Source organism: Eulemur rufifrons, chromosome 20 (genome assembly GCF_041146395.1).
Source record: "Eulemur rufifrons isolate Redbay chromosome 20, OSU_ERuf_1, whole genome shotgun sequence".
Lineage (NCBI taxonomy): Eukaryota > Metazoa > Chordata > Mammalia > Primates > Lemuridae > Eulemur > Eulemur rufifrons.
The window spans coordinates 9,329,038-9,344,541 of NC_091002.1; the positions used below are offsets into that span (position 1 = coordinate 9,329,038).

Below are 15,504 nucleotides of genomic sequence, written 5' to 3' on the forward strand. Positions count from 1 at the left end.
AAACAAATAAAACAAAGCCTGATAATTGGTGATCACTCTCCCCCAGCACTCCCCTGAGGCTAGCTGAGGCTAGTAGCTCCCTCTGGCAGCAACCTTCCAGCCAGCCCCCAGGACAACTTAGCAGCAGGTCCCTGGGTGCCTCCCTGTGGTTCAAACCCACAGGGCATAACCAGAGAGGTCCCCACTGTGCCTGGCCAGAAATGTCACCAAGTAAACCAGCTCCTCAATGTGGAAAGAGAAAAAGGCAGGACCTGGTAACAAAGTACAATGAGAAGCAACCCCAGTAGAAAGGGAGAAGACAGGAAACGCAGTCTCTTTGAGAGGTAAGAAAAAAACCACTGGTTTGTACTTCAATTCCTATTAAGTTCCAGTTTTAAACAGCAATATTTGATTTTTCACCAAAAAAAAAACAAAAACAAAAAATTATGAAATGGGCCCATTTCTGCAAATTTTTTTTTTTTTTTTTTGTGGCTTGCAAAGTCAAAGTTGTTTCAAGAAGAATAAGTACTTCATGATAGAACTACTTCTTTTCTTTTAAGAAACTGACATTTATTAGTAAGTTTCATAATTATGAAGCTGGTCGAACACCCCTGGAAGAGCAGCCACTGACCAGGCTTAGAAACGAAGTGGAAGCACACTGGGTGTACCTGTCCACAGCCACTGCCCGGATGACACACTATTTCAGAACAGCAAGCAGCATTGCCAAATAAGCTGCTCAGAAATCCTCACAACAGTTTAGTTTGTAAACCCTTTCATTAACTGTGTGTTTTCAACACTAAGCTTAATTCTCGTTTTAACAGACAGAAAATGCCATGTTCCAGTTGCTAGAGACGCAAGTATTAGAACCAGACCCACTTCTAGCTCTCAGGCTTGGGCAAGTGTGACGCAGATGGTTACCCTTATATGTACCCAGCAAAGTGAGCTTTAAAACAAACAAACAAAACAGTGGAAGTATTGAGAATCATTTGTCTTCATTTCAAAATGAAATCTATACAAACTGAGCTTATATATGCTCAAGTAATACCTACCTAACTTTGATAAGTGAATTAAACATCAGTGTCTGCATTTTGCCTTTTTCCCTTCACAAAACTTTGAGCACAATAAAGTGCTCCACAGAGTTCAAAGAGATGAACTCAAAATTACCCCGTACTAAAACGGCCCAACTCAGACAGACGACACTGGCACAAAGAACCATTCCTGCTGGGCCACTCCCATGGGATGTCTGCGGGATGACACTGCTAAGGACCTGCAGGACCACCCCCTGGCAGCTGCTCCCCGGCCCCCTCCAGCAACAGACAGCCTGAAAGCCCCCAACTCCAACCATGCAGCCCCCGGGGTTTACTTACCCCCAATATGTGCTATGGACTCCGGCCCAATAAGTTGATTTTCAAACAGTCTCTCTGCCTGTCGCAACTTCGTATTTGGTTGCAGAACACCGTGCAACAGGGGGGGGTCTTTGAAGCTGCAAAATAATGCAATTATAGGGATTTGTCGATAAAAATATACACAAAGAAAATGCTTACCGAGGACCAACTACATGCATAACTCCCTGTTCTTTTTTATAGTGGGCATGTTCCAAAAACATCCTCAGTTGCCAGAAAGACAAAGGTTAAGAAAACACTGTTCTAGAATATCAGAAAAGGTCAAAGTACAAAACAAATGTGAAATATAAATGTGCTAACACAGGGCCTTCGGCAGCCCTGTCACCTGAGAGCACCCCTCACCACCCCAGATCCTTGCCACTGTCCAGGGCCTCAGGACAGTTTGGCCCCCTCACCCCTGAGACTCACATAGCCAGCTAGAGCCCACATTTCACACCTGACGGCCTGGCCTCCTGCTTCAAAGAAGACGGAAGGAACAAGGGGAGACTGTCCTGGTACCAGAGCCACCACCCCGTGGTCCAGTACAGGCACATCTGCCCCCCAACACCCCGCAGGGCCCACCAGGCTCTCCCTGATGACCCCCACTGGGCAGCGAGCCCTCCCCATCCCACAGCCTTGGCTCCAGTAACTCTTCCCTCTCTTCTCGTCTTTCCCATCCATGTGCAAACACGTCACGTCTCCCAGCCCAGCAGCAAATTTTGCTGAGGCCACTTTTAAATGACAGACGTCACTGAATGATCCCCTTCTCGCCATGTCCTTTCTACCACCCTGGCCCAGGCCACCATCTTCTCTCCCATTTCCTCCCTTGTCCCCTTCAGTCTGTTCTCAACCCAGCTGCCCAAGTCAAATCAGGACCTTCGCCAGGTCAGAGCCGGGCAGCAGCCCCATCTCACCTGGAGCCAAAGTCCCTGCACTGGCCTCCTGGCCCCGCGTAGTCCAGTCCCACCACCTCTCCCTCCTCTCCTCCTCCTGCCCTGGGCGCCCCCCACACCGGCCCCTCCCTGCTGGGTCTGGGCCACCTCAGGTCCTTCTCCCTGGCTCTCTGCTCCACCTGGAGCACTGACCCCTCACCAGTCCCCTTTGCTCCACCCTCACCTCCTCGCAAGGCCTGCTCTGGCCACCCAACTGAACACTGGACACCTCCCCCAAACCCAGGCCCCCAGCCTGCTCTACGTTCTTCACAGCACTCGCCAGCTTCTCACGTACCACATAATTCACTTTGGTTATGTTTATTGACTGTCTATCCCCACTAGAACACACACTCGGGAGATCAGAGATTTCTGTTATTTTTCTTCACTGTATCCCAAGCACCTGGTACCCAACCTGGCCCACAGAAAGCTCCCAATGAACACTGCCGGGGCAGAAGAGAGGGAGGGGTAGTACCTGCCAATATCCTCCCCGCTCCACTCTCTAGCAAGGCAAAGAGTCCAAGAATAGGAATGAGGTTTGGGGAAAACGCTACTGACAACAGTAAAAAAGTCTTCTTTAAAGCTCTGTTCAGAGCAAAAAGATCAAGAGGCAGCCCCCTGTCTAGGGCAAGAGGTGCTGTACTCACAAAAGCAGAGCTACCGACCTGCTCTGCTGGCTCATCTCTAGAAACTGGACAGCCTGGGGTCACGATGGTAAACAGGGTCAGGCCAGCAGGCGGGGCAGGAGGGGCATTCAGCTGGTGAAGTGCGTTTGGGAGCCTACCTGCAGGGCGCTAAACGACCTCCTGTGGGAGCTGAGGCCACACTTGACTCTCCGAGAAAACAGAGGACAGACCAGGAATGTGGCAGGACAGAGGGGTGGCAGCTTTTCCAGTCTGGATTATCATGCAGTTGGTTTGAGTATTTAGGGAGAAAGGTCACCAGGAAGGTGGCAGGGCTTTGCCAAAACCCTGCCCCACAAAGCTGCCTTCCTTTTCCTTTCTGGAAGATTAGAGGACTGTCACAGACATACCGTATCAAACACCTCTCAGCATGCATTTGACATAGTGGTGAGACGTGAGCAGAATGGCAGGGTGTCAGCTGGTCACGGGTGGCTGGCACAGATGCATGAACTCCTGCGTCAATTCACTGATTCTCAACCACAGTGAAGTGAGCCATTTGTGGGCCCAGAAATGGTCTGGACTGCACAAAGGGTTTCCTAAGCACTCTGGAGAACCAGCTCTGCCAGGCTCCACATCTCTCTCCCTACCACAGGAGGTCAGGGCACGGGGGAAGCTGTTTCCCTTCTCCTCTGCCAGTCTCCCGTGACTCCAGCCTGAGTGTCGTGTACTGTACTTCTATCTGCTCGTGATCTGCCTGACCACTCAGAAAGGTGGCTGCTATTTTTTGTTATCTTTGAGTTTTACTGTTTCGCCCTAGTAGTAAAATGTGTACTTCTGACAGTACTGTAACAACACTCAACTGCTAGCAGAGTTATTCTTCGTCTCAGACTTTAAAATTACAGAGACAAAATCCATTCTCCAAAATACTACTGTATTGTTTATATTAAATTTTACTTTAACTGATAAATCTGTTCTTAAAAATGACTGGAAACATCCATATCCTTCTAAGAAAAATAATCTTTTTTGTTCCTTTCTGGATGGAAACCATGTCCTTCCACTCCCAGAGTGGCCGTGGGCCGTGGATCAGGAAGGCGGCTGTCGAGTCAGGGCTTCGGGGCTGGGTCCTGGCCTCGCACGTGTGTGGGACACGCTTATCACTGTCGACTGCCAGTCTTCTGCTTTCGCTCTGCGTTTGGGGGCCCATCTTCCCATTTTTGAGCATGTCATTCCCAAAGTGGAGCCCATGAGAGAGACCCATCGGCCGCAATGGTTTCCTTGCGTTTCTCCTTTCTCCTCCTCAGGCTCATCCGCTCCACAGACGGACCCTGCCCTGTGTGACCTCAGTGCCTCGGTGGGCCATGCTTCAGCGTCTGGCCACGGCTACACACCCCTCTTCCCACTGCATTTCTTCACCACTCTTTCCACACACAAACTCAGCTTTCCTGAGATCAAAGGTTTGTACCCACTGAAGCTCCATGCCCCCTCCCCAACTCAAGACTCAATCTTCACCGCTTTCCACTTCCCCCCTTTCCCCAGGCTGGCCCCCAACCCCAGCTTCTGATCCCCAGCTGTGGACACCATCACTCTCTTGCTGTTGCCATCTGGATTGTCCAAGAGGGCCCAGGTCAGTTTCTACTTGGGGTGGACGGAGACATCCTTCTCCATGTTGAGAAGGGTTGGCGAGAGAGAGGTCCCTCCCCCAGGATGTCCTCAGGCCTCACTCAGGCAGAAAGATACAGCTGAGGACGCTCTGGCACGCCAGGAATTACAGAGCTAATGCTCTTACAACTGCCTAGAGTCCCCAGGCCTCACCCATTCTCAATTTTATGTGTACTGAGCATGTTTTTACAGCACCTTATTCCTTTACTAATTCTAATTCAACAACAAAAAGGTGACTTTTGTATACAAATGTCAACCTAAGGTCAGAACTGTGTCCTCTTCTATCTCTGTATCTAGCTGCATACCTACCTTACGCGTACTAGGTGCTGAATACATCTTTAGTGCACTGAATCCAATATAAAGTCTTAATTTTTTATAAAACACCAACGCATTATTCAGTTGTATATGTTGTATTCACTCTAATTAAACATGGTTCTTGTCTGAAGTTTTTAAGGCCTTACATGGATTAACTCAAAATAAACGTCAGACAGCTTCACTCCCATCAGCAGTTTCAAGGGCAAGCAGGAACTTGCTAAGGCAGACTGCACAACCCTCCTGCAACCAGCTTAACACTGAAGTCGTAAGTCATCACACCAACAGGAACCTCTGTATTACCATAATTGCAAACATGATTATATTTCATGGGGCCCGTGGGTATATACTACTTTTTTCAAGTTCAAATGGACTGCATCACTTATAGCTCTCTACCAGTGAAAGGTAACTCAGCAAAAATAGTAATTACAGGATTTTTGTTTAAGTCAGTTGCTTAGAAAATTTAAACAAGGTAACTTAAACTTAACCTCCATTTGTGCATGCTTTTGCCAATTCAAATGAATTAAGGTTAACTATCCCTAATACGTAAGCTTCTCTTGTTTTGTATTTTTGTTTTTGGCTTGTGCAATTTTTGGTTTCTTTTTTTTATTTTGGGTTTGTGTGTGTGTGTGTGTGTGTGTGTGTGTGACAGAGTCTCACTCTGTCGCCCCAGCCAAAGTGCAGGGGCATGATCATAGCTCACTGCAACCTCAAACTCCTGGGCTTAGGCAATCCTCCTGCCTCAGCCTCCTGAGTAGCTGGGACTACAGGCCCACACCACCATGCTTGGCTAATTTTTTCTATTTTTAGTAGACACACACATTTTTAGTATTTTTAGTCTCGCTCTTGCTCAGGCTGGTCTTGAACTCCTGAATCCAGTGATCCTCCTCTCTCTGCCTCCCAGAGTACTGGGATTATAGGCATGAGCCACCACACCCGGCCAGTTTGTGAGGTTTTTGAAACAATGACAGGGACAACATCATGCATAAACTCTGAGTAACATCTAATTCAACACAAAGCCTCAGGTACTAAAGAAATCACAAAGCTCTGTGTCTCATAACTAACCTTTCAGATCACACTGATTTAATCACGCTCCTCTCCGCAGAAATTTTTTAAGCCTATTACATTTCGTGGAGTGACCCCTCCCAAGGACTGTCAGGGCAGCTCACCTGAGAGGCTGTGGATCTATAGGAGAATCCAGCAGCATCATGGCTCCAAGCAGGGGAACGGTGAGGGAAACAGCCAGCATCAAGAAGGTCACTCGGAAAACTGTGCCACTAAAGGAGCTGCCAAAAATAAAACATACAAAAGAAATCAGCTGAGACTCAAGACAGTGACGAACTCAGCTGCTCTGAAAGCCCTTTCAACAGGAGCAGGGCTCTCGCTCAGTTTCCCAACTTCGAGGTGGCCACCCTCGTGGCCTATGATTAACCTTTAGCACTGTTTGCTAGGATTGGCAAACATCCCTTTGTCCTTTTTTTTTTTTTTTTTAAATCTTTCAGCTTTCCAGTGTGTGGGATATGCTGACCAGTTATTTTCCAGATCCTGAAACCTCTGGCAGAGATTTAAAGAAGGCAAACTCAAAGAATGGAACACAAAGAATAACGGGAGAAAAGAGTTCCAATGATGTAAAGGATACACACAAGCAGGTGTTTCTCAAAGCCACGATTTCCTGGTGTGTGGATTCAAAGCAGCAACACTCAGTACTGAGTGTCCCTAAGAATCTTTGGATAAAAGAGAGAGAAATTCATGAAGCAAATGGAAGCAGAACAGGTTTCTAAGCATCCAATTCCCCAATCACTTTCAGACTCCACCTTTAAGAACTTAAAAGGAAACCCAAGCTCTTCCACCTGGTGGAAGAAGTCTGACAGATACTGACAGTTATCCACATAGAATCTATAGAATTACAACTCCAAGTCATCACTCCTAAAGCTTTGGGAAGATGTGAAAGCTGCTTTGGGGATCTTGGATGAAGTTCTTGGACCAATGACCAGCAGTGACTAAAATATCTCTGAACCAATCCTCACATACATTATTTCTCATCTGGTAAAAAAATAATAACATTTAGCCTCTTGCTATTAAATAAACCTCATAGGATCATTATTTGCTTACATAAATTGCATTCAAATACTAAACACTTAATATTATGATTAACTTAAAGCAAATAAAATCATGAGCTCCTAAGCTAAAGATTTTTTTCCATGAAAAACATTAAAATGTTGACTTAAAGAAAAAAACTAAGACTCACACTTAACCAAACAGACTCAAGGGCAGTGTTTGATGTTTGACAAAAGGATAATCCTCTGAGATTTAAACGTGTTTAACTCTGTCCCTGGAACAGTGTACGACGTGGAGGCCTGGGTGCTGGCCCTCTTTCCCAACAACCAGCCACGCAACTGCAGGCCAATTTCTTCACTGCAAAAGCCCACAGGTTCCCCATGTGAAACGGGTGTCGGGCAGGGTAACCTCAACGACCTGCCCAGTTCTGAATATGCATGATTATAATAAACGAATAAAGCAGAAAATAAAACACATCCTTCTGTTTCTACTGGGGTAGGTGGAAATGAAAGACAAAGGGAGAGAAAAAGGAGTGGCTTTCACAAAGGGCCCCTGTGGATATATGAGAGCAGCTAGATTTTGCCACCAACTGAGCAGGCAGGAAACAGACTGTCCCCAGAGCCTCCAGAAGCACAGCCCTGGTGGCACCTTGATTTTAGCATGGTGAGACCTATCCAAGACTTCTGACCTACAGAAGGCTGAGATAATAAATTTGTGTTGTTTACACCAATAATTGTGTGGTAATTTGTTATGGCAGCCATAGAAAATTAATAGTGTTCTAATGAAACTAATTTCCAGCACCTGGAAGTGGGGTGCTGCTGTAACAAACATCTAAAAATGTGTTAGCAGCTTTGGAATCAGGCTGTGGGTGAAGGATGGAAGAACTCTGAGGAACAGCACAGAAAAAGCCTAGACTTCCTTGAACACCGTCAGCATTAAATAGAAATATGGGTGTTAAAGGCTGCTAATGAGGTCTCAGAAGGAAGTGAGGAGCATGGTAAAAAAAATACATTATCTTAGAGAATTCCTAACTCGTCCTGAACAGACTGTGAGCAGAAACGTGGACACTGAAGGCGCTGCTGGGAGGACTTGGAAAGATGGCAGGAGCACGTTAGTACAAACTGGAGGAGAGTGGATCCTTGTAATACAGTGGTAGACAGCTTGGCCAAATCCTGTCCTGCAGTTATGTGGAAAGTAGAACTGGTGAACGCTGAAACTGGACACTTAGCTGAGGACACGTCCAAGCAGAGTGCTGAAAGCGCAGCCTGGGTTCTTCTGCTGCCTCCGCCTCCACAGCAGGACACATAGGGGGACAGTACTGACCATTTCTTTCTCCTTTTGGCATTTTAGCTTTGCTGATGAGAATTCTGTGTCTATTTTCCTTCAGATAATCTTCTAAAAATGAATTTTGTCCTTAAATTCTTTCTCTTCGCTCACATAGGGTTCAGAGCCCATCTACCACCTAGGCAGGTAAAATGCCAGGTCATCAGTCTTTACCCCTTTTGTTAGGTGGGAAAGGAAGTGGTCTGGCTCCCACAAACCCAAGCAAAATGCTGCAGGTCCAGTCAGGGACAGGCCTGGAAGAGGGCAAGCAGCCAAGAAGGGAAAAGTCAGGTCAACTCTCGCTCCCAGTCCTGTCTGCAAACCCCAGGGCCACATAACTCTTCTGATGTGACTGACTTATGCCAGTCAGGGGTCTAAGAACCACAGGTATGAAAATGCCTAAAAGCACAGATCAACTATGACCCGACATGACAGCAGACTAAGGCACCCAGAAAGGCCTGCAGCAGGGAAAGGTGGGAGGGCCACTAAAGAGAAATGGCAAAAACACACAAAGAATATGCCATGCAACGTGCTTTGCATGGGTGACCAGGGGGAACGAGGTATCTTCTGCTTCAAGAATGAGGCAAGTAGGCCAGGGAAGGCTCAGGTGGCTTGCCCACAGCCACTGCAGGAACTGGAAGAACCCGAGTGAGAGCCACATCTGACCGACACCTGCCGTCAACACTAGCAGCACCGCCTGCCAACGATGAGACGAGGGTAGAGGACGCCCAGATCTAGAGCCCTCAGAGTCAGGGTTTGAAAAATCTCTGTAAATATTCACAGTAATTTGCCTGTTGTAGACATTTCATGTAAACGGAATCACACTGTATGTGACCTTTCCCGGCTGGCTTCTTTCACTCAGCACGTTTTCCAGGTTCATCCAAGTTGCAGTATGCATCGGTACATTGCTCCTTTTGTGGTTGATTTTGTACATACCACAACTTGTCTACTCATCTGTTGATGGACATTTGTGGGTGGGGGCGGGGGGATGGGAGTGAGTACTTACTGAGTACAAAGTGTCTGTATGGGGTAACGAAAAAGTTTTGAAACCAGAGAGAGCTGATGGTTGCTCAACATTGTGAAAACACTAAATATCCCTGAATATGTGCTTCAGAATGGCTAATTTATATGTTACGTGAATTTCACCTCAACTTAAAAAAAAAGTTAACGGTGACAAAAATGTTCTAAAATGTAAGATAATTGTTGCAAAACTCCATGATTATACTTAAAACCATTGAATTGAACACTTTAAATGGGTGAATTTTATGGCATGTGAATTACATCTCAATAAAGATGCTTAAAAAAATTGAAACCAATGACTGCACTATGCAGCCACTCTAGAGGCTGGGACACTCTTTAACCCAAGTGATTTTCTTTAAGTGGCCTGAAGTCTTCCCATACCATGGAAATAACAAAGTACCTCTACAAAAAAGCAGGGCTGGTTAAAAGTACAAATGACAGAAACGAAATGTTTTTGATAGTGTGATTCTTTTAAAAGCAGAATCCCAAAGAGAAATAAACGCATTCAAAGGTGCCTACTGAAGACGTGTGCCTACCGTGGGCGGCAAGCGCTGCCCACAGGACGTTAAGGTACAGAATGCAACAAGGATGTTCCCATCCTTTCAAGGAAGCTGACGTAATCACCCCCAGCGGAGGAACAGGCCCCCTGGGGTAGCTGCACCATGTTCTCCTTCCCTTGGGGCTGTCATTAACAAAACACTCTAACCAAAGTGCTGCTTTGTTTATTCCTTGCCTAATACGATTCTACCTAAAACAGATCCTTCTCATTTGTCTGACTCCTACATTGTTAACTCTCCTGTACCACACTGCAGCTTACATGTCTAAAATCTAACTTGGTAACCTGACTCGGAGCTTGTGACACCCTGCTTAAATATCTGGCTGTCCCTCCACACAATGGTAAAGACTTAATTATGCCCAAAACAAAAAGTCCAGCCAGGACCAAAAGCGACAGTGCATACAGTTAGAAAGGTGGCTAAAAGTCCAGGGACAATGACCGGTGTCCCACATCGTCCATCCTTGCTGGGTACTTAGCAGTAACATCCTCCACTGATACAGAGCATAAAACGCTGGAGAAGAATCCAGAGGGCCCCCAGTCCAGTGCTCCCAAAGGCAGCCGGCCCTGGATTGCTACAAGATGACCTGGGCAGCTTTAAACAAGGCCCGGAGATTCCGGTTTGGTAGCTCCAGGGTGGCCTTTTTTATTTTTGTCAGTTGTTCCTCAGGTACAGGTGGACACCACTAACCTCCCTCCCCAGTGAAAGTCCACCAACACCTCCCCATCCCCACTTGATCATCATCCAGCCTCTACTGGAAAGTTCTGTTGTCAAGTCTTCGAAAGGGTAGCTTAAACTAAAAGCTCCTTGAGCAGTGCTGTCCAACAGCACTTTCTACAATGATGGAAATACAGCAGCCACTAGCCACATGTGGCTCCTGAGCACTTGAAACGGAGCTAGCTTATTATACAAATGAGGCAAGCATGGCTTGTACCCCTGTTCTGGGCACCACACTTACTTTAAGGTTCATTAACTTTTTGACAGGCCCTGCTCCTTGTCAGTTCCTGCAAACTCAGTCAGCTATAATTCCTCTGCCCTTTCTCCATGTTTGCCTCCCTCCGCCTCTGCCCACCCATGTTATTTTAACTTAAATAAAGGACACTACATTTATCCGATCCATTTTCACTGACAAGGTGCTGCACATTCCCATCCTGTGCTGACGCATCCAGGAAGGCTGGTGACTTACTTCCCAGGTGCAGTTTGAGAAATCAATTTGTTTACCCCAATCTCTCAGAAGAGCTGGGGGAATGCTCGCCTCTGTGAGGACATCTGCACCCTGAAATTTCCCACAGTCTTTAAGGGCAAGAGGCAACCTCAGTGCTGCAACAGGATTTGATAATTACTGTTGAGCTACCCATGATTTACAAATCCTGGGATTTCACCAGCCAAATCTGAAGGGTATTCTCTAACTCCTTCTGCACACAGGACATCACATTCTTGAATCTTGCACTGAAGTCCCGACAGACACACTCCAAGAGATCAAAAATGACCTGTGATTTTTGTGGAAAACCTGTTAGCCCCAAATCCATGATAGACCAGCAACCTCAGGGGTCAAGGTGATCCCCACCTGAGAAAGCCAAACAGTAACAAGTCCTGTCTTTTGAATTTGTTCATTTTGCACATTTCTTTAAGCTGGAGCTCCTAGACTCATCATTTTATCCTTGAAAAAAATTAAGGAATTAAGAACCTGTTAAAAGAGCCATTTGGAAACACATACCCAGGGCAGAGCCAAGACAAAAACTCCAGATTCCTCCTGACTCCTCATGAGTTCATGAATTTCTGAATGCCCCATCTGTTTCTCCACACTGCTTCCCTTACCCTTCAGTCTTGAAGAGAATAAAGTAAAATTGACCCAGCAGAGACTTTTAATTAGCCTAAAATCCTTCAGAAGTTTATTGAAAGAGCAGAATTATACAGAATGTAATGCATTAAAATACACTAAATCCTCAATATATTCACTCTTCACTCCTAAACAGTTACATATGCACATTAAACAGCTCTCCTCCTAGACAGAAGTGTGCACCAAAAGGGAAGGAACAGTTTCAAAGTGTACAATTACTCCTTCAATAAAGTTTCTAAAACATTTTGGGAAATTGATGCTAAATCATAATTATTAGCTTGTAATGGTATGCTAAAGTGCTTAGCTCATCCTTGTTCCACATTGAATAAAAGGATTTAACAACCAAATTCTTCATTATAGCTCAAATACAGAAATTCAAGAGCTTTGGCATAAAATCTTATTTCCAAAGCATAATTTTAAAAATATGCCTCTTAATCACCGTCCAGCTGCCAGTTCTATCCGTCATTCATTTTCATCTTTTACTCTACACAATATAAACCACCTCACCTACATAGACCTCAATGATCTCATCACTAAAACAGAGCTAACACCCCTTTCATGCCAAGAGTCAGAAGACCAGCCAAAGTATTGCTAGGTGTACCTTCTGCTGCTAAAATCTATTGTCCCCCTTCTATTAATTTAATACATGTCTTTCAAGGCTTCCTGCATCCCATTTAGTGTATCGAAAGTTTGTTCTAACAGTTTTGTGTTTCTACCTCCTTCAGAGTCCTTTACTTCACCCACTGTACACGACACTTTCCTGACTCATGTTGAACCCTGAACTTTATAGATAATCAAGATGATCAAAAAACAAGAAGAGGCCGGGCGCGGTGGCTCACGCCTGTAATCCTAGCACTCTGGGAGGCCGAGGTGGGCAGATCCTTTGAGCTCAGGAGTTCGAGACCAGCCTGAGCAAGAGCGAGACCCCATCTCTACTAAAAATAGAAAGAAATTATATGGACAGCTAAAAATATATAGAAAAAATTAGCCGGGCATGGTGGCGCATGCCTGTAGTCCCAGCTACTCGGGAGGCTGAGACAGGAGGATCGCTTGAGCCCAGGAGTTTGAGGTTGCTGTGAGCTAGGCTGACGCCACGGCACTCACTCTAGCCTGGGCAACAGAGTGAGACTCTGTCTCAAAAAAAAAACAAGAAGAGACAGATGGAAACACAGGCAAATAAGAACAATGTTCATGAACAAGGAAGTAAATAATCTAAATACAAATATTAAAGGCACACTGGAAAAGAGCAGGCAGCAGAAGATGACTTTGGAAAATCCAATTTACTTCATCATTATGGAAGAAATCCCCACGGAGAACCAGAACAAACAATTTAATTAAGTTTGCCACTCTGCCCTGGAGCCCGGAGCCAGAGCAGCAGACCTGAGAGTTGGGACACTCTAACAAGTGCCCTCAGGTGGGTATGCCCAGGTTTTCAACACACTGCACCTCAGGATAAACTCGGGCCAGCAGCTCTTCCATTTCTCATGGAAAAGGGCATTGTTTTCATAGTTTCTGTAGTAAAGCGTTGCCAATCTCTGCAAGACCATTCTAAAAGGCTTCTCAGTCATCAGCAGATGACTAATTCATAATATCCACAGCAAGTAGGATGAAGAACTTGTCCTGGTCTGCCCTGGTTTAGCGCTGAAAGTCCTGCATCCTTGGAAACTTGAGTCCAGGGCAACCCAGGATGGCCGGTCATCCTACCATCAGGATACATGGCAGCATCTTCCTGATCTTTCCACTGGCCAAGGGAGTCCACTACTACCACAAAATCTCCTCTGCAAATTGCCTTTCTAGAGCCTAAATAATCCTCTCTGCTATTGCTCTCCTTCAAATGTGTTCCTCTTATTGCCATTAGTGAATAAATTCAGGCTGTCAGGGGCAGAATTGCCTCTCATTCAGTATGTACCACACTCCTTGGCACACTGCTGATGATCAATAAATATTTCTAATATTTCTATCAACATATAAGTCAATCAGTTCCACAACTTTGAGCTTGGTTTATGGTGCCTTTTGGTTTTCCCTAAAAATTCAAAGTTACAAAACTCAGGACACAAAATTGAAAAGTGAATATTAAATATCTTATACTGAAATCTAGTTTAAGGCTCATGCTTCCGTTTTTAGCTAACAAAACATAGCATACTTAAAATTCTGGATGATTGGGGGAGGATGCAAAGGCCAGAAACCTGAGATTTACTAGGCACCAACAACCAGTCTCCTACGTTTCTCCATTCCTATCAGGAAAAACCTGCAAGGCTAAATTCTCACAAAAATTGCCTACAATGTCATTTCTGTTCTCCACTCGATCGAGCACCACGGTGAGGACCGGTCACGCAGCGTGGGGGGCAGGGGCAGAAGAGCAGGTGTAGAAGCCAGCTCTTCGCCGGATCACTAGGCGGGACCCAGAATTTTTTTCTGACATCCCTTCAGGAAAGTGTGAGCGGTTGACAGGGAAGACGCAGGGCCGTGGCCAGGTGGCTGTCCCCCTGGGGATCAGGTGAGCCAGCATGAAGGACAGCGCGAAGGGGCACAGAGAGAGAGAGAGGAAGGCAAGGTAGCAACTGCTCTGGAGGTCGGGGCGGGAGTGAGGGGCAGGAGCGGTCCGGGGCGGTCTCACGACCCGGAGAGCTGCGGAATAACACCGCGACTGGGCGCAGGGTGCACCCGAAGCCTCAAGAACCTGGCAGGCGCATTCACTTTGTCGGAGCCTGTTTCCTCCTCTGTAAAACGTGTTATGCCTGAGGACTGTTGCAACGCACTCGGCACCGCATTTACCCTACTACTACTGCTATTGCCGGCGCTGAAGTCAAGGAGGGTCGTCCTCGCTCCTCGCGGCCCCAGCTCCAGGGCCCGGGGCTGGGGGCCCAGCCTACCTGCCGTCCTTGGCCTCCGGGGCTTGGCCATCGTCCGTGACGACCTGCGGCCGCAGAGGCCGGCGCTGCCGCAGCCCGTCCGCCTCGCTCATGGTGCAGGATCGTACTCTCCGCACGCCGCCACTAGCCGGCACTGAACGGCGCAGGCTCGGGCTCTGGCTCGAGCTTGGGCTCCAGGCCCGCCCCGCCCCCTGGTGCCCGGAAGTGACGTAACACCCAGGAGCCAATCCACAGCTCTCCCCCGCCCCTTCCGGCCGCTGCGGTGGGTGCTCTTAAGAGTGGCGCTACTTGGCTTTTGGCGGTGGGTAGTAGCAGGCCGGGCGGAGCGCGGGGCTTGTTCGGAGGCGGCTCGGGGCGAGCGCTGAGGCCTGCAGAGCTCCTTGCCCGCCTCGGCCTCTGGGCCCGGAGCGCGAGCGGCCCAGCCCCTGCGCTTACCGCTTTGGTTTCACTTGGTTTCTGACGGTGGGACGACAGTCATCATTATGCACGTCGGCAGTGCCCGACTGAGATATTGGCCGTTTTCGTCGCTAGAGAGGTTGGCGCTGTGTATTAAATCACAAAGACCCCGTTCTTACAGGCAGCGTAAAAACTAACACGTTCATATTCTTGGAATGCAGTAACGCCCACCTGAAAATTAGAAAATGTTTCCCTTTGGTCAAGACTAGATGTTGAATATTACATCTTTTTGTGAAGGTTACAACAGACATTTGATAAAGTTTGCAAAAGGGTTACCTTTAACTAAAGGCGGGGTATGAATAGAAATTATTACTAATAACAACTAAAGCTTAAGAAACCATAAGGCAGGCATCGCTTTGTTCAGTCAACAGTATCATAGTGAGCCAGCTATACTTCCGGGCGCTGGGAGATGATGGTGGGCAAACCACAGACAACGCCCCTCCCTTGTGGAAATTAAACTTATGGGAGAGATGACTTAGAGCATCATAAAAAATAA

General features: G+C 46.8%; 1 protein-coding gene across 2 annotated transcripts in view; it reads right to left on the minus strand.

Moving 5' to 3' along the window:
- APMAP (adipocyte plasma membrane associated protein) overlaps positions 1-14,709 on the minus strand; it is a 31,995-nt gene extending 17,286 nt beyond the window's left edge. Inside the window, exons 1-3 of one of the 2 annotated variants that reach the window (XM_069495520.1) lie at positions 14,553-14,709; positions 6,054-6,170; positions 1,347-1,462 (exon numbers count right to left, since the gene is read on the minus strand). In XM_069495520.1, coding sequence (XP_069351621.1) covers positions 1,347-1,462; positions 6,054-6,170; positions 14,553-14,644 — 325 coding nt within the window. In that variant the 5' untranslated portion in view covers positions 14,645-14,709. Of the gene's footprint in view, positions 1-1,346; positions 1,463-1,818; positions 2,403-6,053; positions 6,171-14,552 lie in introns of those variants that run through there. The other variant, XM_069495519.1, reaches the window with a different exon arrangement.
- Between the last annotated feature and the right edge of the window lie 795 nt (positions 14,710-15,504).